Genomic DNA, 26,020 nt, shown 5'->3' on the forward strand with positions numbered 1-26,020 from the left:
AACAGCCCTTCCAAAAGAATGAAACCGGAGCTCTATAGTATACTATACACAAGTATCAATTTAAAATGGGTTAAGGACTTGCACACAAGATCTGAAATCTTAAGACTCCTAAAGAAAACATAGGAAGTAACAAGCTCCTTGACACTGATCCTCACAATGAGTTTTTGGATTGACACCAAAGCAAAGGTAACAAAGCAAAAATAAACAAGTGGTACTACATCTAACTGAAAAGTTTCTGCATAGCAAAGGAAACCATCAACAAGATAAAAAAGCAACCTATGGAATGGAAGAAAATATTTGCAAACCACATATCTGATAAGGCGTTAACAGCCAAAATATACAGGGTACACGTACAACTCAATAGCAAAAATCCAATAGTCCAATTAGAAAATGGGCAAAGAACCCGGATAGATACTTTCCCAAAAAAGGCAAACCAAGAGCCAACAGGTACATAAAATGGTGCACAACATAATTCATCATAAAGGAAAGGCAAATAAAAATCACAGTAAGATTATCAATTCATACTTTTTAGAATGATTATTATCAAAAGGCCAAGAAAGAAAAACTGCTGATGGGAATGTAAACTGGTGCAGCCACCATGGAAAACAGTATGGAGCTTTCTTCAAAAATTGAAGTCGAACAGCCATATGTTATCCAGTAATTCTGCTTCTGGATATATATCCGAAGGAAACAAAATCACTATCTTGAAGAGATATCTGTACTTCACATTCATTGTGTCTTTATTCACAGTGGGAAAGATATGGAAATAACCTAAGTGTCCCTCGATGAATGAATGGATAAAGAAGTTGTGATACGCGCATACACACACACACACACACACACACACACACACACACACTGGAATATTATTTAGCCTTAAAAAGAAGAGAATCCTGCCAGTTGCACAACATGGACGGACCTCCATGCTAAGGAGGGCACCATGCTAAGTGAAATAAGCCAGACAAAGATATACACTGCATGGTATCATAGAAACAGAGTAGAATAGTGTATTGTGGGGCTGGGCGTGGAGGTTTGAGGGGGAGGTGAATAAAAGGGGCACAAAATTTCAGTTATAAAATGAGTAAGATCTGAGGATCTAATGTATAGTATGGCAACTGTAATTGACAATACTGAATTGTATGCTTGAGAGTTGTTAAGAGAGTAACACCTTCAGTGTTTCTAAAAAAAGAAAAAAAAGGTAAATATGTGAGGTGAGGGATGTGTGATTCAATGGTGGGAATCCTTTTACGATGTATATGTGTATCAAATCATCATGTAGTACACTTTAAGTATGTTACAATTTGGGATGTTTGGGTGGCTCAGTTGGTTAAGCATCTGACTTCAGCTCAGGTCATGATCTCGAGGTTCGTGGGTTTGAGGCCCATGTTGGGCTCTGTGCTGACAGCTCAGAGCCTGGAGCCTGCTTCAGATTCTCTGTCTCCCTCTCTCTCTGCCCTTCCTGTGCTTGTGCTCTCTCAATCTCTCCTCCTCTCTCTCTCTCTCTCTCTCTCGTCTCTCCCTCTCTCCTCTCGTCTCCAAAAACAAACAAACATTTAAATAAATATATTACAATTTTTATCTGTCAATTATATCTCAACTAAGCTGAGGAAGGAAAACAAAACAAGCAAGCAATGGGCTGCTAGAACCGTGCACTAGCCTGGAAGTGCTCCTGGTGCAATGAACATGTCAGTCGTGATCTTACAGTATAAATAATAAGCAAGGGCTCCCAAGAAAGTAGAAAAAGGAGAATCGCCTGCCACATTGGATACATGGTTTTAGCAGGCTGAGTGCTGAGTGCCTCACTTCCTGAATGGGAGCTTCTGCTGAAAATAGCTGCCTCTCTACAATTCTGTAGTGTATCTACGGGTGCTTTAAATTTATGAGTCACCATACTGCAAAGAGCCATAGCCAGGTGTGATTAAACTCCATGTCACTCGGAGGTCTTGGAGGAGATTTTGAGAATAACTGAAGTAAGTGGATGAGATTCTGAAGCGGGGTCTTCGGGAAAGACAGGGAAGGTATTCCAAACCACATGTATGTATGGAGAGAAGGGTTGTGTGTGCAGTGAGGAATCAATGATTTGCATATGGCAAGTCCTGTTAGGAGCACTATGTGCCAGACCCAAGTAATCAATCATGAGTGATCTAAAACTTTGCCAGATACTGGTTCCCTAAACCCCCTTGCAACTCCGGGTGACCAAATAACCCAGTTCTGGCCAATGAGAGCTAAGGAAAGGTGGTGATGTGGTTTTGAAAGAATTTTGCTTCTGGCGGAGAGCTCCTAGCACTGGTCCTTTCCTCTTCTTCTTGCCTTGAAAGCAGACATGACATGTGAAGTTATAGGCATGAGGCCATAACTATGAGGGCATAAGAAAGAAAGGTAAAGATGTATTATGTGTTGAATTGGTCCCCCAGAAAGATATGCTGGAGTCCTAACCCCTAGTAGCTCAGAATACGACCTTATTTTGAGATAGATCTTGACAGAGGTTAAACCAAGTTCAGATGAGGTCATCTAGGGTAGGTTCTACTCTGACCTTATAAAGTGTCCTCATATTCTGTCCCTGCGTCCTTATAAAAGGAGAACTGTGGACACAGAGGCAGATACACACACATGGAAAAGGCCCTAGGAAGATGGAGGGCAAGATTGCATGACACAGTAGGAGCCAATGAGCAGCAGAGGCTGGCAGAAACCACAGGTGTGGACAAAGGCCTGGAACAGCTTATCCCTCCAGCCTCAGAAGGAACCAGCCCTGCTGACCACCGACCTTGGACTTCCAACCTTCAGAACTGCCAGACAGCACATTTCTGTTGTTTAAACCACCGGATTTGTGGTGCTTTGTTACAGGAGCTCTAGGAACAGATGACGAACCGAAAATCAGAACAGTCTGGCCTGTGATAGTAATTTTACGCCACTGAAAAGCCTTAGGGCCACCTCCCTCCTGACTGCTTATATGAGAAACAAAATAAAACCTTTCCGCTCAGGCTAGTGTTCGTTTCGTGTTGCATTCTGTTACTAGTATCTAGTCGTTCTGATAAAAGTGTGGTTTTCAACCAGTCAAGACTGATTAAGGACAAATCGGATTTTTGAAAGACCCGGATAGGAGAGAATCCAAGAGAAAAATCCTAGGGCAGTGATGCAGAGGTCATATTAGGGAAGACAGGCAGACCAGGGAAGACAGTTGGACCATTATCTAAGAAGGAGAAATAATGGATCAGGCAGAAAGGTACTGGAGTCAGATCCTGAAGAGCTTTTAATAATATGCTAATGAGGGTTTTTCCACTGTCACGAGGCATACTGGGGGTTTACAAGTAGGGGAATAAAAGAATCAGAATGAGCTTTTAGCAAAAGTAAGCAGTATGTACGTCAAAGAGTGAGACCACAGAAAAAGATCACTAGGATCCTGTACTAATATAAAAGATAGCAGTGCTTATTTAAAAGAATAGAGCAGAAAGTGGAAAAGACCGGAGTCAGCATGAGATACTGAAGAGACTGACCGGACTGGTAGCATGGAGGGTGCAAGGTGGTGAAATGACTCACATGTTAGTCTGAGTGTTGACAGAATGGGAAATCAAGCACATTGGGTAACCTCGAAACTCTAAAAATAGTGACATCTGAATTCCACTCCTAGAGAATCTTATTACATTGATTAGAAACCACTGGGGAGATTCGTGTGGAATGGATGTCAGGGGGCACACAGTGAGGGTCATACCTGCTAACTGGAGAAGCAATACTCAGTTGACATTATCCAATTTGCCCCATTTACATTCACACTTTCATATCTGCATTCACTCAATTACTACTTTTCTGTCTACTAGGCACTGTTAGCACAGGACTCCAATAGTGATAAAGAGATTTGTCTGCCCTCAGAGCATTACAATCATTAACAAATGCAATTTTTGGTTTAAAGACGGCTCTATATCTACTTGCTAGTGGTTTTGATTCATGTCGGAACAAAAAGTTAAGAAGAAAATATATAATCTCTTTGGTTGAGTTAATAAAAGCCTTATTCTTTTTCTTCATGTTTGAGAAACAATAGAGAAAAAAGGTCTTATAGGATAATAAAAATGAATGAAGTAAACTATTTAAAGGAAAGATTATGATATGTAACCTATAAAATAAATACTCCAGAAAATATAATCTGTATAAATATATTTTATATCATATAGATTACATTTTGTATTAATAATGTATATAAAATAAACTAATAGATGAACAATAATTTGTTTACCTTGGTTAAGGAAAGGATTTAAAAGCTAGGATCTAATGGATCCTATATGATTGCTTGCCAGAAAAAATTCATTCAATCATGAATCCATGTCTTTCCATATCTTATGGCCTTTTTCTTCAAGTTCAACCAATTTCCCAGGAGACATGGTACTGACCCAAAATATATATGTATTAAGCTCTTCTGATAAAGATGTACTTAGAACTAGCACCTAGAAATTCACCCAATAATTTACCAACGTTAAAGCTCAATTTTTAATTTTTGGAATTACTTAGTAAATTAGACTCTCCCTTTTGTTGCCAAATGAAAATACGTTCTGGTTCCTTCACGTCTCTTGCTGGGCAGGAGCAGAAAGCAGAGAGTAATGAGTTAAGTAGTCACTTTGTGTTTAGTGCTTTGGAAAGAGTAGGGAGGAAGACAGGAAGAGTAGGAGGAGAGCTTGATGCTACTTAATGTAATGAAAACTTAGAATTTCAAATTCTGTCGCAAAGAAAAGAATGATTGTATTCAAAAACCTTTATTTACAATTCCTGCCACAGGTTGAAACTGTTCCTGTACAACTGTCAATGTCAGTGGTATAAGAAGTGCAAATTAACCACATTTACTAGCAACAGCTACCAGTTTCCAAAAGAAAGATGGAGAATACCCAAGATTATACAAATCAGTGCGTACTCACTCATGGTGATGTGAATCTGGGGAAAAGTGAACCATTCTCTTGTTACTGACAGGGCCCGGGGTGCCCACCTGAAAGGAGAGTGGAAACAAAAAATAAATCACGGATGAGTTTCTTAAAAAAAAAAAAAAAAATCCCATGAATAATAAAGGGACGTTTCCGTTTGAGGACTTCCACTCTAAAATGGAGAATAAAATATTAATTCTCAAAAGCTAAACACATTGCATGGACCAAAAAGTGTAATTTCATTCTGGGTAAGAAGGGCCTCTTGTTTTGGTTTACTGTATAGTTCCTCTGCTAGAATTTTAAGACTAGTTAAAAAGTACTTTTATAATAAAAAAAAATGTTAAGAACTAGACCGCTGACGCTTGTTTCCAAATACTGTTCAATTATGCATATATTCATCATACACACAAAAAAGAGGTTCGCTTAATTAGTGTTGAGCAAGTGATATTACCCAAAACCAACGGATTTGTGGTTAATTCCTAAATATAATGCACACATTTAAATGCATGCAAGAACTTGAATCAAGGAAGTAGTTGTTAGTCCTTTTCATAGTTTTCCCATAAAGTTAGGGATAATCTACATATTTGCGCAGAACAAAATATAATTTCACCTAAAAGAACAACATTCTATTCCTTTATTTCTAAACAAAATTAAAAGTCTGATAGTCAAAGGTTTCAAAAAAATTTTTCATAATCTAAGCTACTCTCATTAAAAAAATTCACACCTTCTATTTTATAGAGGGTTTTCAAAGGCAAACGCAGCAGCGCCATGCAAGCAAGAATGAATCTACAATCACAATCAACGAGACATATCTTACAACGAAAGGTCATAACTTATGCTCTATCATCATCATAATAAAAAACCCCGCATAATTATAAACGTGTCACTTAAAGTATACCACCAAAGAAAGCACGATGAGGCAGAAAAACGCCTATGAAAAAAGCCTAGCATTTCCAAACATGTGCTTGTTCTTTTCTCACTCGGGTAACGAGGATGCCAGCATACCCTCTGAAATTGCAAGAAATGCAAATACTGCACATGTGCGCAGATGATGACATTAATAACCCTATGGTTTGGGCACCACAGGTAAACATGTGGCTCAACTCCAGGCCTACATCCTGCATTCATCTCAAACTGAGGTTTCATGCTATTCCAGTGGGTATCCCAGGAATACAGTAATCCATTTTCTACACTGTGGCTATGAGAAAAGCCGACTGTGCCTATGTCATGCTTGTTAGAGGTTCATGATCACATTATCTCATGGTGGACCTGACACTTTTATTCAGTTTACAGTATGTTCTATGTACAGGCAACTTATTTCCTTTGCCAGGGCTGCTGACAACCTTTTCCACACTATATTAATCTTGTTTACTGACTTTATCTTGGTACAAATATCAGAAAACTGAAACTTTTTATCTCAGAGAAAGAATAAACAACGTGTTGACAGAAGCAGAGAAGCTATTTTCAGGGCTAAAATTGCTTGTTTACCTGAAGCTATACTTATGGAAAAATGTTTAAGTCTTGCTCTGGCTTGAAATACATAATCTGAAATTTAATAAATGAAGAAATTTCACATACCCCCATGTGATAAATTGCCTGATGAAAACAATGCAACTGAATACAACAAACCGAATTTGTAACTAATTTATCCCACAATACAAATGTAAGCTTTCAATCTAGTCAGAAATAATCACACTGTGTATTTCTCAGAAAATCATAGATGTATAAACTATAAGCTCAATTCAATTGCTGCAAATAACTCTCAAAAGATTTACAGTACCAAATGTAGATATTTAAATGACTTTCCATCTTTACATAGGACATGGTCCTTTTTTAAAAAATAAAAGAGGTGAATACCCTTTCCTGTTATTTCAAGTCCATTTTTGTTTTACTTGGGAAGATATGACAACAGCCATAATTTAGAATTTTTTCTTAATGAAATTATAACAACCACTGAGGTCGACACATGATGATCTTCTCAGGGTTAATATCACTAGTCTGTGTCAGGAGTGAAATGTCTTTACTACGGAGACCTTTGCGACTTTGGGACTAGACACCCATTTTGAAAATCTGAGAGTAAGATCCTCATACAGAATTCACCCCGTGGAAAACAGTGCTCTACTAAAGTTTCCGTGTATTTTAAATTTGGAAGCATGTATTTAATATGATTGATTATTAGTACATACTTCAATGTTATAAAATATCAAGCAATATTCTTGCAAAATTCTTTCTAAAACTACAATTTAGGGTTAGATAGGAATCTTCATAAAAATAAATGAAGCAGTTTTAAACATCACGGCAAAGTAATAGCTTCTACTAAACAGTATGGCAATTACATTGTTTTATTTTCCAAAAAATATGGCTTCCAGTTATTACAGAAATGTCTTAGAAAGAAATAACAATTAAAAAAAAAGCAAAACATCTCTTTAAATATCAATAAAATATTCACATAGGAAAGTTTTTCTGTTAGGAAAAGTAGATTTTATTCCACAAGATTAGAACGGGAGCAGGTATTCTGTTCTTCATGAGAAAACAGTATTTCCACATTGTTAAGACTCTTTGTTGAGACTCTGGAGATATTTATGTAATTGGGCAATAACTACTGATGACAATCGTAGACATCACACTGTATGTCCAGAATTCTTACGATTCACGTTTAAATATTGTTATATCAATAGTGACTACAGTCCTAAGTAAGGTAGGTATATTTCCTTCTCATTGACTATGTTTATTACTGAAGTTATTAAACAAACAAAAAGACAACTCGAAGCTTGAAAGGAATGGATGGTCTCTAGATAACAAAGCAGTTGTCAACTTCTGGCCATTTTGGATTGTGAAATAAACTATAATGCTAAAAGACCACACGGTTTAGTTTTGCTGTTGTTATTACTATTACCAACCTCAGAAAATAGGAATGTAATAATGGCACATGAAAACTGAGTAACGGTTGTACAAGTAAGTACCACTGTCAGTAAGGTCAGTAAAGTAAGACTATGTGGGAAATTTAGCTGTATGACATCAGTGACAAAACATCCTCTCACCTTCATTAGCCACATTAAAATGGTTTTTCTTCTTCCTATCACTGATTTGTTAATGCCAATTTCATAACTGTCCTCAAAAGGTAAAACGCCACGCTTGTTTTTACATCTCATTTTCATTTTGTTGTGAACAAATCTGCCACAATTCCATCCTGTTCTTCTACAAATAGATAACTGAATCAATTACTTCCCAAATCAGGTAAACGTATCTGAGACACAACGGTCTACAGGATTCATGAAAGCCTGTCCAATGTGGGATGACACCCCTACTCATATTTTCAAGGATCCAGATTCCTTCTGTAAATGAAGTGTTATGTCCCCAGGAAGTACAAGAGGCCATCATTCTTTTCTTCTCTCCCTCTAATACGTCCTTCTCCTTCAACTTTGCTCTTATTTTGCAATTACATTTTGTTTGCTTTCCAAATGCTATTCTGCTTCAAGTGCCCACATTGACAAATACTTAGGGTGGCAGGATGCCATTCGAAAGAAGGCCTTTCGATTTTGTGAGGACTGGTCAATCAAATCCGCCGGGCCTCCAGGCTCCAGGGCGATGTTGCCTGAGCCTTCCTGCCCGCGTGTCAAGACTCGGAAGTTTTCTGCTTCTCTAAGGACCAGTATTAATTGACTCAACTTCTCTGAAGAGAGAAAGAAGCCCCTAAACTTTACCAGGCTCGGCATGAGGCCCCCTGCTACGTTCAAACACATGTGTCAGTCAAACATATGTGACAGATAATAAGGAACACAACTCAGCAAACCAAGGCTTAACAATAGGGCTTTCAGCCCTGAGGGTAGGAAGTAAGGGGAGCAGAGCAGAGATGGAAGGAAATGTATTAGGCTTGCTAGTCTACACATTTATCTTCATTCAAAAACAATCATAAGAAATAATAACCTACATGTTTTGCATAACTGATTTCGATTAATTAGCTGTTAAATGAATGTACAAACTGTACATCTTTTGACCCCATACGGCAAAATAAACAAAACGGCTCTCCAAAAGTATTTCAAATGAGTTTTATATCAAGTGTTCTAAAAAAGTCCTGTTACAAGATAGGTGGAGAATGAATAAAATATTTCATTGTGTCCTCTATTCTCATATATAATATTACAGAATGGTCACAATTCACAAAGGCACAATCTACTTGGGGATGGAAAACATTCAAGGAAATAACACTAGAATTACTTCGACCAACAACGTACAAAAAAATAAAAATTACTTTAGAATCACATTGTAAAGCAATACAAAGAAGGACAATTCAGGTAGCATAAATGGATATCATTTATAAGATTAAAGGGAAACAAAGTAGTTATCTGATTTAACAGGAAGAAGGGGAAAAAAAATCACCTGTGAGAAGGGAGTTGTATGCAATTATCTCTCCCTGCTCCAATCCATCTTACCAACTTGCCAAATTCAACTTTCTAACTCGCTGCTTTTCACATGTCACTTTTCTCATTCCAGAGCTATCCATAGCTCTATGCTGAAAGTAAAATTAAAACTAATGAAAAATGCATTCAAAGCCCTCTCTAATCCGATCCTTATTTTCCAGCGTGATCCTTCCTTATGAGTAACTGACTTCTTCCCTTGTCAGCACCCAAAACTGCTCTACTTGATATAATTCAACAAATGTTTACTAGTTAACTACTCTGTATGTAAAATTATGCTTATATTTGCTATATGATAAGTGCTATATGGTTCCCATTCCATTGGGTGATTTTAGTTCTCTGTCACACTGAATATAATCTTTTTGATATCATGATAAAGTCCTGAGTTTAAGGAACCCTTTTGATTCCAGGGTGTTTTTTTTTTTTGTTGTTGTTTGTTTGTTTTGTGTGTTTTAAAGAATAAAAAATCAGCAAGTAATTCATGTGCTAATTCACATTTTACCTTCATTTGCCTCGATTTCTATTAAAGTAAAATGTGTATTTATACAGTAGACTAGCAAAAATCCTCTTTATGGCTATTAGACACTAAAAAATAGTAGGTGCGTGTGGAACACCTCATGTGTGCTTGGTGACGTGTTGGATATGAGGTAGAGGTCACTATAAGTCTTCACCCGTCAGAAGTTTTAGCTTTAGACAATGTCCTCCTAGAAGGAACACTCAGTAGGGAAGATGGTCCATTTCTGAGGACAACTGAATTAGCTGAGATTTCAAAAAGTGTTGTACTAAATTACTAAATTCATACACTATAACTTGATTTTCCAACTAAGAAAATGCCTTTGGAATTTTATAAAGTGTAGTAACATTACAGAAATGTGTACCAGGTTTTCATTTTAAAATTTACCAATATTCACAATCAAGCTTGCTCTTATCAGTGGATCTCACACTGGATCTATGTGTCATCTACCCCTCATAGCCTTCACGTCACCTGAATTATATTGTAGTGTATATAACAGTGATTTTACCTCGTCGTCAAGGTATTGTTCCATTATATTTTTAGCAATTTTTAATCCTTCTTGGAAGGATGTAAACGTGAATAAATGAACTAAGAAAGTGTGATAATGACCACCATGGCACATCAAGAATTACTATCATCGTTAGTAATGATAATGACACGCCTAAGCTTTGTAGCTCTTGCCTGCTTATAAGGTGTTTTCACGGGCAAGGTGGATGAGTAAATAAGCATCATTATTCTCAAATGTCAGATGAGGGCACATGCCCCAGATCACCAAGATTAAACAGAGCTAGATCTGAACCTAAATTGTCCTATTCCCAACCTATTACTTTTTCTCTTCCGGACTACACAAAGGAGACAATACACCAAAACAAGTGTTTTCTGTATTTGGGGATTTGCTGTAGGAGATGCTTGCCTGAATCTAGAATATACTCTCAGAAAATCTTCAGCCAAGAATTATACCTCCAAGGATGATACTCTGGTCCTTACTTGTAAGTTCAGAGTAATCTATGTGGCCATTTTAAGTATAGGCAAGAAGAAGCATGGTAGTCCAAACAGGGTTGTTAGCATATGGTATGTATTCGCTAACGGGAATAAGAAACAGTTCTACTGCCAGTCATTACAGCCAAAGTAGTAAAAAATTTGTATTTATTTATTTATTTATTTATTTATTTATTTATTTATTTTTTAATTTTTTAAACATTTATTCATTTTTGAGAGATAGAGACAGAGCATGAGTGGGGAACGGGCAGAGAGAGGGAGACACAGAATCTGAAGCACGCTTCAGGCTCCGAGCTGTCAGCAGAGAGCCCGATGCGGGGCTTGAACTCAGGATCTGTGAGATCGTGACCCGAGCTGAAGCCGGACGCTCAACTGACTGAGCCACCCAGGAGCCCCAAGTAGTAAGAAATTTAAAAACTATACTAAAGAGGGGTAAGCACTCCATGATGAGAATATGCTTAGGAATTTGGAAAATTAGGGAATGTGGACCATTTTTTTTTCCCTTCAAAAGTAGGTATCAATGTAAATCTGAGATTACACCTTCAAACCAAAAAGGTTTTATAAAGAATCAAAAAATCACAGGAAATAAAGCACAGAGAAGCACAAGGCTTTCCTTTCAATTGCGGATTAGCCTTCCTAGCGGGAATCCTATGTGTCAAAGGGAAGATGCTAACCTTTCAGCTGCCAGCATCACGTGAAGTAGTGAATGAAGACAGGCTTCAGATAATCTGGAAGTAATCTCAGCATATGTTCAAGTAATAGTAGCACATAGATTTCTCTAAAAGAACTGTCAAAATGTGAATTATACTAAATTGGTGAAGGTTTAGAAATATACATACATATGTATATGTACATATATGACATTAGCAATTGTTACGTTTTTAATCTAAAACTAAACATCATAATTATTTGAAATCCTTAAAGTTTTTTTCCCTCGTTAAAATAAGTCAGCATTAATAATTAAGAATTTAGAAGGATTGGCGTATTAGAATAATAATACTTCTAATTATTAAGTGCATAAATTCTCATTCTGGTAAGCACTAATAATGAACGATCTAAATACTTTAATACAAAAGATTAATCACTACGTAATTAAAAAACAAATAGAGCAACAACTTTTTTTCATACTACTCCACAGTAATTTTTTTTTTTTGAGTAAGAAACTAAAAATTAACCAGCTCAGAATGATGGCAAATAGTGATTAAAGAGGGAGTTCTGCTTTGCCGTCCAGTTTAGTAGCAAGCTGTGAGTGGCCTCTGCTGGCTGACCAAAGGCTTCCTAAATCATTCATTTACGATGCCTGCACTGGTACGGGCTTCAGAAAATAAGGATGTGCCCACATATGTTTATACAAAATCCTCCGTGTGTAAAGACCTGCCTTTTGTAAAAGTGAATGCCAAATAATAAACAAAATGTGCATAAGATGATGTAAGAAAACTTTATAATTTCATCCAAATTCAACATAATTTAGATTATACTTAATCTATTATATCTTCTAAAATTTTAGCTTATATACCATGACAGCATATGGATTATCTTATTCAATTTATATCACACAATCATATCCACATTTAAAAGTACATATTTTCTTGAGGTTCATTTGCATACACCCACATATACACCCAAACTTTTTCTCAAAATTAAGTGTCTATTTACGGACTTTGCAGGGAAATATAATGAAAGGCTGAATGAAAAATCCTGTAAAGAATTACATTTTAAAAAGGGCATTAACGCATTTTATATAATGGTTTATGCAGATACTGTCCTGGAAATTCAGTAAAGCAAAGCAATTTTAAAGATTTCTATTTTATTGCACCTATGTTTGGGTAGAAGTAATTTTATATTCAAAACTTAAAATTGCAATCAAGAAGTTGAAACATTACTACTATCAGGTAATATTAATTTAGTAATCATAAGAGAAGAAAAAAATGTTACCAGTTCTGCTCGGTACCTTTCTATCAATGAAAATCTTCTGTGCACGAAAGAATTTATGATTTTTTATTTATCTATTTAAACATACAATTATATAGGATTCACTTCATCCTCTACCCAATCTATCCACTTAAAATATACCCCATTAAGCATTATTATCAAATATGCCTAATGATGTCAAAAGGTGACTACATTTATTTTTAAAAAGTTACTGTTCTCACATGTGACACTATTTCAGTATATTTCAACTCTCATTTCAGAATTCAGTCCCATTATCTTGCCTGCTCAAAACTGTTCACAGGGTTAGCCAGCTGACATATAAGATAACCTCCATCTCACTAGACACCGCTGGGATACGACACACTGACCTACAGTGAGCCCTTATTATTAGCCTGAAATATATAGCGCGTAATGTAGCTCCTGCCAGGGAATTTGTTTATAAAAATCCTTTTATTTCTCTGGACATTCAAAATGCTTTTAAAAGTAATGTTCAACTGTTTAAAGGAATTTCAGACAATGAATAAAAATTCTAATGGGTGCTTTGAAGTCTCCTCTCCTGTCTCCCACTATTCTGCAGAAGTGAAAAAAAAAAAAAAAAGGAGTCACGTATACAGAAAATAGAAGCTAGGAAATGTTTTCTCTTTGGAGCTTAGCATACACAGAGTCTATTATATGAAGGCTAGAACCTACAAAAGAAAAGGATACTCAATAGTTCTCATTCCTAATGAGAATTACAACATACTGAAAAGCTGGGTACATGTGAATTTTTTTTTTTTTTGTAGTTAGAGGAGGTCAGGAGGTAACAGCAGTAAAGATAATTATGACATTCAGCCAACCAACATGATTGATAACATAAAAAAATATTAAGATGGCTTTTTGTATGAAAAATTCTATCATGTGCATTAAAAAATGTACTTTAAGAATATAGGCAGACTAGGAGAAATCTTGAGTGCTTAGTTTTCAGTTACTTAAACTATACTTAAAACACTTGATTGACATTTCAGTTAAAACTAATATTATTCTTTCTACATTAATTATCTGATAATTTATCACAACATTATTAGTTGTGCATATACCTTTTTGAAATACATATTATTCTCTTTGTTTTTCAAAATGTTTTTATAAACTAGTCAATTTCTTTCCACCTTAAATTGATAGTGATATATGAAATCTTAATTTGCATTAAGAGAAAAAAAATTACAGGGTGGTTTTGATGTCTAAAAGATTGTTTCTAGGAATCTCAAGGATACATTGACAGTAATTTACTAAAAAAATCCTGATAGTCTCCACATTTTAAAACTGATGAACTTAACATGGCTTATATTTAGCAAACAAAACACTTAAGATAACATTCTCTAAGCTGTTCTCTGGAAGCAAGCATGCTGGCAAACATTCAATCTTCTGTAATGTATTTCAAAACCTGATTATTATACTTTAAGGTGCACTAAAATGTTTGTGTAACTTAAAAAGAAAAAGAACAGAACAGTGACTTGAGAGGGGAAAGAAAGAGAGAGCAAGTAGGAGCTTAGGCAAACTATTCCTTAAGGGATACATGAGTGAATGGGTTAATAAAAATAAATCAAATATTAGTTAATAGATAACTATATAATCTTAGTATATTATATACCAACCTTCTTCAATGATTGGTAACACAAATCCCAAATAATAACGTGTAACTTTTAATATCCTTTGGCCCACATATATTTCAAGTAAAAAAATAAAATCACACAGTAAAAAAATCTCCACATTTTGGGGATTCTTATCAGTAGAATTTGCTTGAAATACAAAGAAGTTACTATCTAGCTTAACTTAGGTTGCATGAATACATCAATCAAGAAAGTCAGTGGTGACTAGGCGAAGCAATTTATGGCTAATAAGAAGTATGTACTATCACTGGTGGAGCTTCTAAAGAAAGTTTTTTCAATGGGGTTTACTTCTCTGGCATGAGCCTCGTGTCCTTCTTTGTACTTAGGTTGCCTGAGATGTAGGCAACAGCATCCATTTTTTTTGAGTAGGAACGAACGAGAATCAAAGGTTTCCACCCTTGATAATGAAGCCATCAAATGTCTTCTCACAACACGAGGGAAAAAACAACGGAACCCTTCTTGATCAAGCTATCATTATTTGGGTATCTTGTTACATGTGCCAAGTTCTGGCCCTAATTAATAATAATGATGACGATGATGCTATTATAGCAAGTGGAAGCATACACAAACTATTCCTTAAGGTATAAATGAGTGAATGAGTTAAAAAATTCTACCTTTATTCTTAAAAAGAGAAACCAAAAACATGCTATTAAGTGGGTCAAGAATGAGTGAAAGAGAAGAGATACTAAACATCTAATTTATATGCCCAGCACTCTGCTAGTTACTATAGGAAATTCTAAAGAACAGCATAATATGAATCCCTGCTAGCTAATACGCTGCAAACTTAAAAAATATGAAACTAATACCAATTAAACCACTGTTAAACTGTGTGCATTGAGTTCATAACTGCAACACTTAGCAAAACTTAGCAAAAGCCATTTTTTGGAGGCGACGGGGCTGATGCTGAGTGGGAGAGACCGGTAGGGTTTAAGGTGATGGAAGGAGGGGAATTATATGCTAAACACAGACACGAGGTATGGATCAAAACGGTGTATAGATTGGAAATGAAGAAATAAGCTTGACTAGACTAGAAGTCTGTCAGAAAAAAAAAAAGTTGAATGGGTAATGCGGTTTCAGAAATCTAGGAATATGGTTCATTCTGTAAAATAATCTAGCAACATTTTGCTAGATAATCCACCTAGTTGATACTGACTCCAGAAGGAAAAGGGAGCCAGAAGCCCAAATGAATAAAAACAAACAAAAACGGAGACAATATTTTCATATTTTAAATCTCTGTATTTTCACCTTCACTAAATCTCTATCCTTCGGTGCTTTCAGGTTTCTGTATCAAGAGCCTGGGAGATGCAAATACAGTTGCCTCTAACGACATACAGACATACAGCGTGAAGAGGCAACCCCTTCTGTCTGTGGAGGCCAGGCCGAGGTGCTTCCTGACCCTTTCATTCCTGTGGAGCATGGAACAAGAGGTGAGGCTGAAGTAGGGGAAAGAAGTTAGAAACCAAAGTTCTAACTGCCCCCACTCGTCTGGGGCAAAGCAAGGTGCAAGATCAGAGAAGTGAGGAAATCTGAGGAATGTCTGCTTCCTGAGCACAGCTGATGAAGAGGCAAGCCTCTAGGAGAGGCCACATTTGAGTTGGCATCCTGCCCAAACTGTCACAGGAGGAAAAAACTGTCACATCTGTGGAAGGAGAGGGTTGGAGAGATAGCTTGAGAACGTTACTGGTCCCCGCCCCAGCCTGGGTGTGCTAGACAGGTGACCCAGGAGCTTCTGTAACCCTGGGGCGGGGGGTGGCGGGGGGGAGACTCAAAGAAGCACAAGGACTTGGAGATTAGGGGCGAATGACTGGAATCCATGGGATTCAGTAATGGGTACCAGCATGATACCTCAAAAGAGCAAAGAGAACCAAATTCATGTGTGTGAACGAGGCACCAGGGTTCATTCTAGACCAGACAGTCAGAGATCAGCAAGGACCAAAATATAGTGAACAGACCTAAGATGGTGCATGACTCTAAGGCAATCTCCACCATAACCTCCAGGGCACCTAAACTCCCCACTGCCATCTTGGAGAGAAGTGGACGGGAGGCGGAGAAGAACTGCAAGACCGAGCGTGTGTCAGAAAAAGGGTAAGCTACAGGGGCGCCTGGGTGGCTCAGTCGGTTAGGCAGCCGACTTCAGCTCAGGTCACGATCTCATAGTCTGTGAGTTCGAGCCCGGTGTCGGGCTCTGTGCTGACAGCTCAGAGCCTGGAGCCTGCTTCGGATTCTGTGTTTCCCCCTCTCTCTGCCCCTTCCCTGCTTGCTCTCTGTCTCTCTCTCTCTCTCTCTGTCTCTCTTTCTCTCTCTCTCAAATAATAAACATTAAAAAAAAAAAAGAAGAAAAAGAAAAATGGTAAGCTGCCCAAGGAAATACGTTATACCAAGATGCAGTAATTGGCAAATCCGGATCACTTCCCTGACCCCTGCTTCCCTACCCGTGCACTCCGTCCCCTCACTGTCCCTTCACCTACTAGTAATAAATGGAACTTCATGAGAAATATCAAATGTAGTAAATAAAAAAGCTACATTTTCTTTTGTCCAGGTATTAAATTCTTGCCCACTACACTTACAAATGGACATCGACCCTTTAAATATTCATGAATAGAAGAAGTATCCTTACATTAGAATGATGAAAATCTTTCTGTGTGATCCACGCATAAGCAGCAAAGCGTAAGTACTTGACTAGTTTAAGCTTTTTCACTGTTTTACAGCATAATGTATATCATATTTTTCAATCTGCAGGTTACAAAATCAACTGTGACAAAAACATACTTTTTATTTATTTTTAAAAATTAAAAAAAATGTTTATTTATTTATTTTGAGAGAGAGAGAGAGAGAGAGAGAGTGAGAGAGAGAGAGAGAGAGAACGAGCAGGGGAGGGGCAGAGAGACAGACAAACAAAGAATCCCAAGCAGGCTCTGCTCTGTCAGTGCAGAGACCCATGTGGGGCTTGAACGCACGAATCGTGAGCTCATGACCTGAGCTGAAATCGAGTTGAATGCTTACTCGACTGAGCCACCCAGGTGTCCCAACAAAAACATACTTTTATGATAAGAGTAGAAAGCAAAGCAATAAGAAGTCTTAGCAGTAATTCTTGCTGCCCAAGGCATGATCACAATGGAATACACAATCCACCTGGTTTAACCAAATAAACTAGAATTTATGGATTTCATCCACTGTGTCTTTTTCTCCAATATAAAGTGGTTCTTAGGAGGAAAACAGTACAGTGATTAAAAGTGTGGGCTCTGAGTCCACATTGTCTGCGTCCAAATCTTGATTCTTCCACATTTCAGCTCTAGGACTGTCTCAACTCCCACAGCTACAAAATGGGGACGGAAATAGTATCTATTTTATAGAGTTACAATGTGAGTGAAATGAGATCATCTGAACAGCACGTAGATCACTGTCTGACTATTACTGTTGGTTTTAATTGTCTCCACGTCTGACGCAAGATACAACTGCGATAATAAGATGACACAAGTAAGTATTACAGTAGATGTAAGCATTGACTAAGGAGTTTTTATAGGGTTGGAGGGAGTCGGGAATGAGGAGGGTGTGCACGCAGAGCAACGGTGCAATTGGAGATGTTTAGTATCGGGGCTGGCATCACTCTTTGCAGTGAGTTACTTGAAATAGTCTTAGTTCCAGTTGATAAAAATCAGATGAGCAACTGTTTCTCATGAACATGTTAGAAATGCAGATACAAGTTTAATATCTGAGAGACACCACGTTCTCAAGAAGAGTTACTTTACACATTAATTTACAGCTACGTGGTGGCCAGTCTAAATCACAAAACTTAATTCAGTAATTTTCCACAAAGACATTGTTAGTGACTACATAGGCTGGTGCTTTTCTGATGCTTTTCAATTAGTGTAAAGGTCATGAGTTTAAATAAAATAGAGTTAAGTATCTTATCTATAATAACGGTCTCTAAATTGAATGTTTTACAGCTGGTTTGCTGTTCTTGGCCAATTCTAAGAGCCTGAAAGAAACCTGAACTGGCAGACCATTGGAATATATGCTACTGAAGTAATATAGCCAGTGCATCTCCTCCCATATTCAACTTCAAATGCACACACACACACACACACACACACACACACAATGAAAAAACCTTGAAGACTTCTCTGACCACACCCAACAGAATTTCGCTCCCCACTTGGAATTTGTATATTTCCTTGTATTTTTTTTTTTAATTTTTTTTCAACGTTTATTTATTTTTTTGGGGACAGAGAGAGACAGAGCATGAACGGGGGAGGGGCAGAGAGAGAGGGAGACACAGAATCGGAAACAGGCTCCAGGCTCTGAGCCATTAGCCCAGAGCCTGACGCGGGGCTCGAACTCAAGGACCGCGAGATCGTGACCTGGCTGAAGTCGGACGCTTAACCGACTGCGCCACCCAGGCGCCCCTATTTCCTTGTATTTTATGTCACATAACAGCTGCCTCATGTTATAACTGCAAATGCACATTTGTCTCCTCTATAAGCATATACATTTCTCAAAAACAGTGGCTTTTGTCTAATTTACTGTTGTATTGCCAACAGAACGTGGTATACCGGCCTACACTGAGCCATGTGATAAAGTCATCCAAAGTACAAATATTATTCACTACAGCTGATTAGCATTTTGTGATAGCCATAAAACAACTCGGTATAGATTCTGAATATCTCACAATCAGGTTAAATACTTTAGTCTTTCAAAAATCTAGACGTGCTGTCTCAGAGCCATGCTGCTCTGTGTATAGATAAACCCATTCTAACACCAGTTCCATAAAATTAAATAATACAAAAGATAAAACCTAGTAGGAAGTATATAGAGAATAAATGGAGTAAATGAATATAATTTACGAAGTGCTTTGCATAAGGAACAGTTCATGATTTTTAAAATACTCCTCGAACAATTTCACATAAGTTGGTCAAGTGTAATAAGGAAAAAAAAGACTATAAGAGAAAAGAAAAAAAAAAACTGTTGAGTTACCTTTCCAGAGTAGCACACTATTAAGAGAATCCACTGACAGAAGGAAGGCTGTCAAATACCAGCATATGCTGAGAAAATGGCAGAATACCTAACACGCTCTTAAAATCAATTCTAGAAGAAGCTATCCATAAAGCAGTGGTAGCATCTTAGGCATCGCTCTAACTAAGAGACTAGATAATCACCAATTATTCTAGAATTGTCCCATAGGTATTCACTATGAGCTCCATGGACATTAAGGCACACCATGGAATCAGAAACAATGAGATCTGCTAGCACGGTCAGTTTGTGAAACACTGACATGATGTCACGACAACCCAATTCTGTGAGACTGGGTATACAAACAGAATGCCAAGTAGCACAGTCCACTGGACCATGAACAACTCCAAGTGCAGAGATAACTGTTTTATTCCTTCCTTTTGTCCCCTGTGATGAACCCGGTATGTACTAAGTAAATAGTACCCATTATTATTGATTTTAACAAACATTGATCGAGCACTTCGTAGGTGGCACGGACTCTCAGAAGCAACATGCATTTGCAGTTATTACTACTGCTCACAACTCTGCAAGATTTTAATTCTTCTCTCTGTCTCACAAATGAGGCTCCAAGAGATTAAAACAACCCCCCTGAGACCACCTACTTAACAAGGAGTAGAGCCCGTATTTTAGTCCAGAAATGTCTGGTTCATTTACTCAACAAGAAAATATTGAGCCTTTACTATGTGTCCTGGGAAAGGAAGAAGACACACGCTGACCAGGACCCTGCGTTTATGGGACCTGCATGTTAGCCTAGGGAAACACAATGAATTAAAAACAAACAAACATACAAGAATACTATAGACTGTGGTAAATTCTGGGAAGACGGTGGAGAAGTGGAAGCCAGCTGGGCTGAGTCGTGAGGGAGGAAATGGAGCAGCCAAGCCAAGGGTGGGAGGGGTGCAGACGTTCCTAGCTGAGGGAAGGAGCATAAGAAGGCAAGGACGCAGAAGGGCTTATGCCTCACAAGTGGCACGGAGGTCGGGGTGGGCAAGGGAAGACTGGTGCGCTGTAAGGTCAGAGAGCACAACGGAACCTCAACACGCAGGGTGACCTTAGTTCGAAAGAAGTTGTGCTCTTTTCTTTGTACCAGCACTTCTCAAACTTTATCCTCTTGAAAATAATTGAGGACTCCAGAGACCTTTTGTTTACACGGTTTATATGTACTGGCATTTGCCGTATTGCAAATTAAAACTGTGGTAAGTTTAAACCCAAGAATGTCCAGGAGCGCTCACTCAGTCGGTTAAGTGTCCGACTTCGGCTCAGGTCATGATCTCACAGTTTGTGAGTTCGAGCCCCGCATCGGGCTCTGTGCTGACAGCTCAAAGCCCGGAGCCTGCTTCGGATTCTGTGTCTCATTCTCTCCCTGCCACTCCCCTACTTGTGCTCTGTCTCTCTCTGTCTCTCAAAAATAAATAAAAATTTAAAATAAAATAATAAAAAGAAAGAATATCCAATACTTTCCCTGGAGACTCTGGAAAATACCACCATATTCTCATGAAAAGTTGAGGTAAAAAAAAGGCAAATATCTTAGTACTATTATGAAAAGTTTTGCTCTTATGGACCCCCTGAAAGAGTCCTGGGGATTCTCTGCCGTCCCCAGACTACACTTTGAGAGCCACTGCTGTTTACCATGGTTGTCCAAGTGTGGTCCCCAGGCCAGGAGTACCAACATCACTTGGGATCATGTTAGAAACGCAAATGCTCCGGCCTCATCCCAAACCTGCTAAATTAGAACCTCTGGGAGTGAAGAAGCCTCTCCATCTGTGTTTTAATAAGCCCTCCATGTGATTCTTTCTGATCCTCTCAAAAGTTTGAGGACCACTGTTCTAGACTTTACTGAAGAAGATACGACAAAGTGGGAAAACACCAGCAGGGAGGTCATAAGAAATGCTTTTAAAATATGCAAAAACTGGCTGTCACAGCACAAATACAAAGCTTGAAACCAAATGCAGGGTAAAAAAAAAAAAAAAAAAAAATTAAAAACCCTGCAGCGAGGGGGAGAATCAATAGAAGGGTGACTTCTTTTTGAACAAAGGTTTCAGACTGAATGGAAATTGAAGAGGCAAACTGGAAACACTGACAGATTCTGCAAATCTATATGGCAGCAAATCCAAATGTCAATCTTCATGGGTGAATAAAACCAAAAGGGCTGGTGTTAAAGTGTCAGTATTAGGCATATGGAGACCCGGAGATGATAAGTGATATCAAAGGTGCTAACCAAGATAATATATTTATGAAGGAAAAAAGAAAAGCTAATTTTGATTGAATCGTATCTCGGTTCTCACAAATAATTCTTCTTAAATGGAAGAACTCCACATAACTTGTCAAGCCTTGTTTAGCAGCACAAAAGAACAAACAAATGAGTTTGTTTGGTGATGCATGTTAATAACTTAATCAACTCAATTTAAAAACTGTCACTGTATATACCAAATAATATTTTGTTTCCTTTCACTGAATCTTACGTAAGTCCTATAATATTGCTATGTTCTTGTATCCATAATGATATAATAATTATCCTTTGGTCTCCTAGAAACCTCTCTCTATCCTAATCATTGTACTTAAATATGATTCAGTACACTGTATTTTAATTTGCATTGACTTATCTAACCCTCTCATAGACCATAAGCATCTAGAGACCAGGTACCATGTGTTACTCAACTTCTGTTTCTCTCGACATTGCAGCGTCTGGCACATGGTAGATATGAAATGGAAACAACACTTAGTTATTGATTTAAGTATTTATACATTTTTTTTTTAAGTAGGCTCCATGCCCAGCACGGAGACCAATGTGTGGCTTGAACTCATGACCCTGAGATCAAGACCTGAGCTGAGATCAAGAGCTGGATGCTTAACAGACTGAGACACTTAGGTGCCCCTACGTATTCGTGTTATCTTATCTTGATAAGACATCTTATCTTGACATCTACATTGAAATCTCAACAAAGTCCAAGGCTGATATTTTGATTGTTTTGAAACACAAATAACAGAATCCTAGGTACATCTGTTTTCAGGAAGCCCTTGGTTATTGACCATAGATACAGATATATATCTCTTGTAAATGACAATGGGAAGAACAAATATAAAGTAGCGGGAAAACTCAATATGCTCCTTTAATTATGTGGAGAAATATTTCAATGAATACAAAATACGATCTATCAAAGAGATTCTTACAGATCTTACAGTTAATTGCCTTCACCCCACATTTAAAAAAAATTCCATACCACTCACGTTTTGAAGATATAGGAGCAACCATAAACTAGTCCGGCAATTATTATTTAATTCTCAGTCAGAAGCCTTAGACTGCAATTTAAAATTATTATTAACTGGGTAAAATATTAGCTATATAGCCAAAAAGTACCCATCTTCTTACTAGTCTTGATGGTTCAATATGAAACAAGGCCATACTTCATGCTCAAAATGGAATTCTGCTTTCAACTGTTTTTTTTTTGTTTATTAAACTACTAATAGTCTGTGTAAAAATATTCAGGATGTCTAAAGATAGTAAGAGCTTGTGAGCGGTACTCTATGGACCCACGACCACCTGGACTGAGCAGCCATCAGTTGTCCTCTTTATATCTAGGCCCATTCGGGTCTCTCCCAATTCTCTAGGGTGACCAGATGTCATCCGACCACACAGCTCACTAGGGTGCATATTTACTGTAACAGGAGCTGTAAAGTACTATCTGCATTCAACTTAGGATATTACAGACACCCGGCTCAGCTACTTAGTTCAAGCTAGCATTAAGTAATTGGAGCTTAGTGTGGATTTTAAAATTATATTGTCTTGTTCATATTTATGCTCTCCCAATTTCTACCTGTACAAGTTATTTTACTTCTTTTTACTTCTGTTGCCTTATGTGTAAAAAGGCAATGGGCAATAGTAGTAATGCCTACCTCATAGGTCTCTTACGAGAATTCTAATATTTAGGACACATCAAATCCTTGGAAAAATGCCTAGCACATAGGAGGGCCTCAATAAATGCTAGCTATTATTACTAGTAGTACATCTGGACTTCATAGCCCCAATCTGCTTGACATTTCACCTTAGACTTCGTTGGTAGAGCTATTCATTCCTTTGTTGCTGGTTTTTGGTTCCAATCATTTGACTTAATCAACCCACTTCCTCTGCATTAGATTGTTACCTCAATGTCACACATCTACCCATTCAATTTGAGTGGGTGAGTTCTTGACATTGAGGTAACAGTCTAGTAAGAAGGAAGTTATTATTTTCTTTTTTAGGTTAATGTATAAAATTAACTCAAGGCCAAAAAAAAAAATGCACCTTATTGTATCTAAATAGGACCTACAATATTTGTTGAATGAATGAAAGGACAGCCGACTCAGGTTTTAGGGAGGTGGTCAGTACATTTGGAATCGGAACGAAAAACCAACAAGGAAGGAATGAGCAAGTCCAGCAGCAGATTCACCACATCGCCTCTACTGATTCAGATTTCATAGATGTTTTAAAATTTTTTATTCCTTATCAATTTACCCTCCCCTTTTTCTTCCCTAAATCACTTACATGTCACTTTTGTATTCTCTCTTTGCCTGGTTTAATGAGAGTCCCCCCAGAACTTTCTATTTATATGGTTAATCACTATGAATCCTTACACAATTAGCAAAAGTTCAAACTCACATGTGTATCATCATGCATGAAAAACTTTCTGGACTACAGAGGAAGGTAAACATAATTAAAGTATACATAAAATTTAGTAGTTCATCACCATGATGCATCAGTATAAAACAAAAGACAAAAAACAAAGAAAATCCTTCCAAACTGATGACAAAGCCATCGTATCCATCACACTTATTGATCTCTTCTAATTGAAACTATCTCTTCCAGTTTTCCAGAGTGATATCCTTTGCCTTTTGTTCGTTTCTCTACATATTGGCTTTTTGGGGAAGTATATTAACTCTCCTACCTTCAACCATCACCTTCTTTAAACAAATTTTTTTTTAACGTTTTATTTGTTTTTGAGAGAGAGAGACAGAGCATGAGTGTGGGAGGTGCAGAGAGAGAGAGAGACAAGGACAGAGAGAGAGAGAGAGAGAGAGAGAGAGAGAGACAAGGACAGAGAGAGAGAGAGAGAGAGAGAGAGAGAGAGAAACACACAGAATTCAAAGCAGGCTCCAGGCTGTCAACACAGAGCCTGACGCGGGGCTCGAACTCACAAACCCTGAGATCATGACCTGAATCAAAGTTGGACGCTTAACCAACTGAGCCACCAAGGTGTCCCTCAACCATCACCTTTTTATTGACTGATCACATGTATACAGTCTTCTCATCTGAAGTTCGACACTTCCAACAACTAGTCCCATACTTCCAGGAACCCTTTTGGATGTCTTTCTGGAAATGTTAAGAATCATCTCAAACTCATTATATCCACAAAAATTCATTAAATTCCCTCTAAAATTAACTTCCCATCATGAAGTTCAATTCTTAATTTTTTAAAAAGTTTATTTATTTCGAGAGAGACAAATCTTTGACAAAGCAGGAAAGAACATCCAATGGAAAAAACACAGTCTCTTTAACAAATGGTGCTGGGAGAACTGGACAGCAACATGCAGAAGGTTGAAACTAGACCACTTTCTCACACCATTCACAAAAATAAACTCAAAATGGATAAAGGACCTGAATGTCAGACAGGAAACCCATCAAAACCCTAGAAGAGAAAGCAGGAAAAGACCTCTCTGACCTCAGCCGTAGCAATCTCTTACTCAACACATCCCCAAAGGCAAGGGAATTAAAAGCAAAAATGAATTACTGGGACCTTATGAAGATAAAAAGCTTCTGCACAGCAAAGGAAACAACCAACAAAACTAAAAGGCAACCAACGGAATGGGAAAAGATATTTGCAAATGACATATCGGACAAAGGGCTAGTATCCAAAATCTATAAGGAGCTCACCAAACTCCACACCCGAAAAACAAATAACCCAGTGAAGAAATGGGCAGAAAACATGAATAGACACTTCTCTAAAGAAGACAAAGACATCCAGATGGCCAACAGGCACATGAAAAGATGCTCAACGTCGCTCCTTATCAGGGAAATACAAATCAAAACCACACTCAGATATCACCTCATGCCAGTCAGAGTGGCTAAAATGAACAAATCAGGAGACTATAGGTGCTGGAGAGGATGTGGAGAAACGGGAACCCTCTTGCACTGTTGGTGGGAATGCAAATTGGTGCAGACACTCTGGAAAACAGTGTGGAGGTTCCTCAGAAAATTAAAAATAGACCTACCCTATGACCCAGCAATAGCACTGCTAGGAATTTACCCAAGGGATACAGGAGTACTGATGCATAGGGGCACTTGTACCCCAATGTTTATAGCAGCACTCTCAACAATAGCCAAATTATGCAAAGAGCCTAAATGTCCATCAACTGATGAATGGATAAAGAAATTGTGGTTTATATACACAATGGAGTACTACATGGCAATGAGAAAGAACGAAATATGGCCCTTTGTAGCAACGTGGATGGAACTGGAGAGTGTGATGCTAAGTGAAATTAGCCATACAGAGAAAGACAGATACCATATGTGTTCACTCTTATGTGGATCCTGAGAAACTTAACAGAAACCCATGGGGGAGG

The 26,020-nt window shown here is 37.8% G+C and overlaps 1 protein-coding gene across 1 annotated transcript in view; it reads right to left on the bottom strand.

The window, feature by feature from the left end:
• Window positions 1-26,020, bottom strand: part of GPATCH2 (G-patch domain containing 2) — a 175,027-nt gene that overhangs the window by 62,028 nt on the left and 86,979 nt on the right. Inside the window, exon 6 of the mRNA XM_030302053.1 lies at window positions 4,902-4,969. Within this exon, the coding sequence (XP_030157913.1) occupies window positions 4,902-4,969 (68 nt within the window). The remainder of the gene's footprint in view (window positions 1-4,901; window positions 4,970-26,020) is intronic.

This window comes from Lynx canadensis, chromosome F1 (assembly GCF_007474595.2).
Source record: "Lynx canadensis isolate LIC74 chromosome F1, mLynCan4.pri.v2, whole genome shotgun sequence".
NCBI classification, from domain to species: Eukaryota; Metazoa; Chordata; class Mammalia; order Carnivora; family Felidae; genus Lynx; species Lynx canadensis.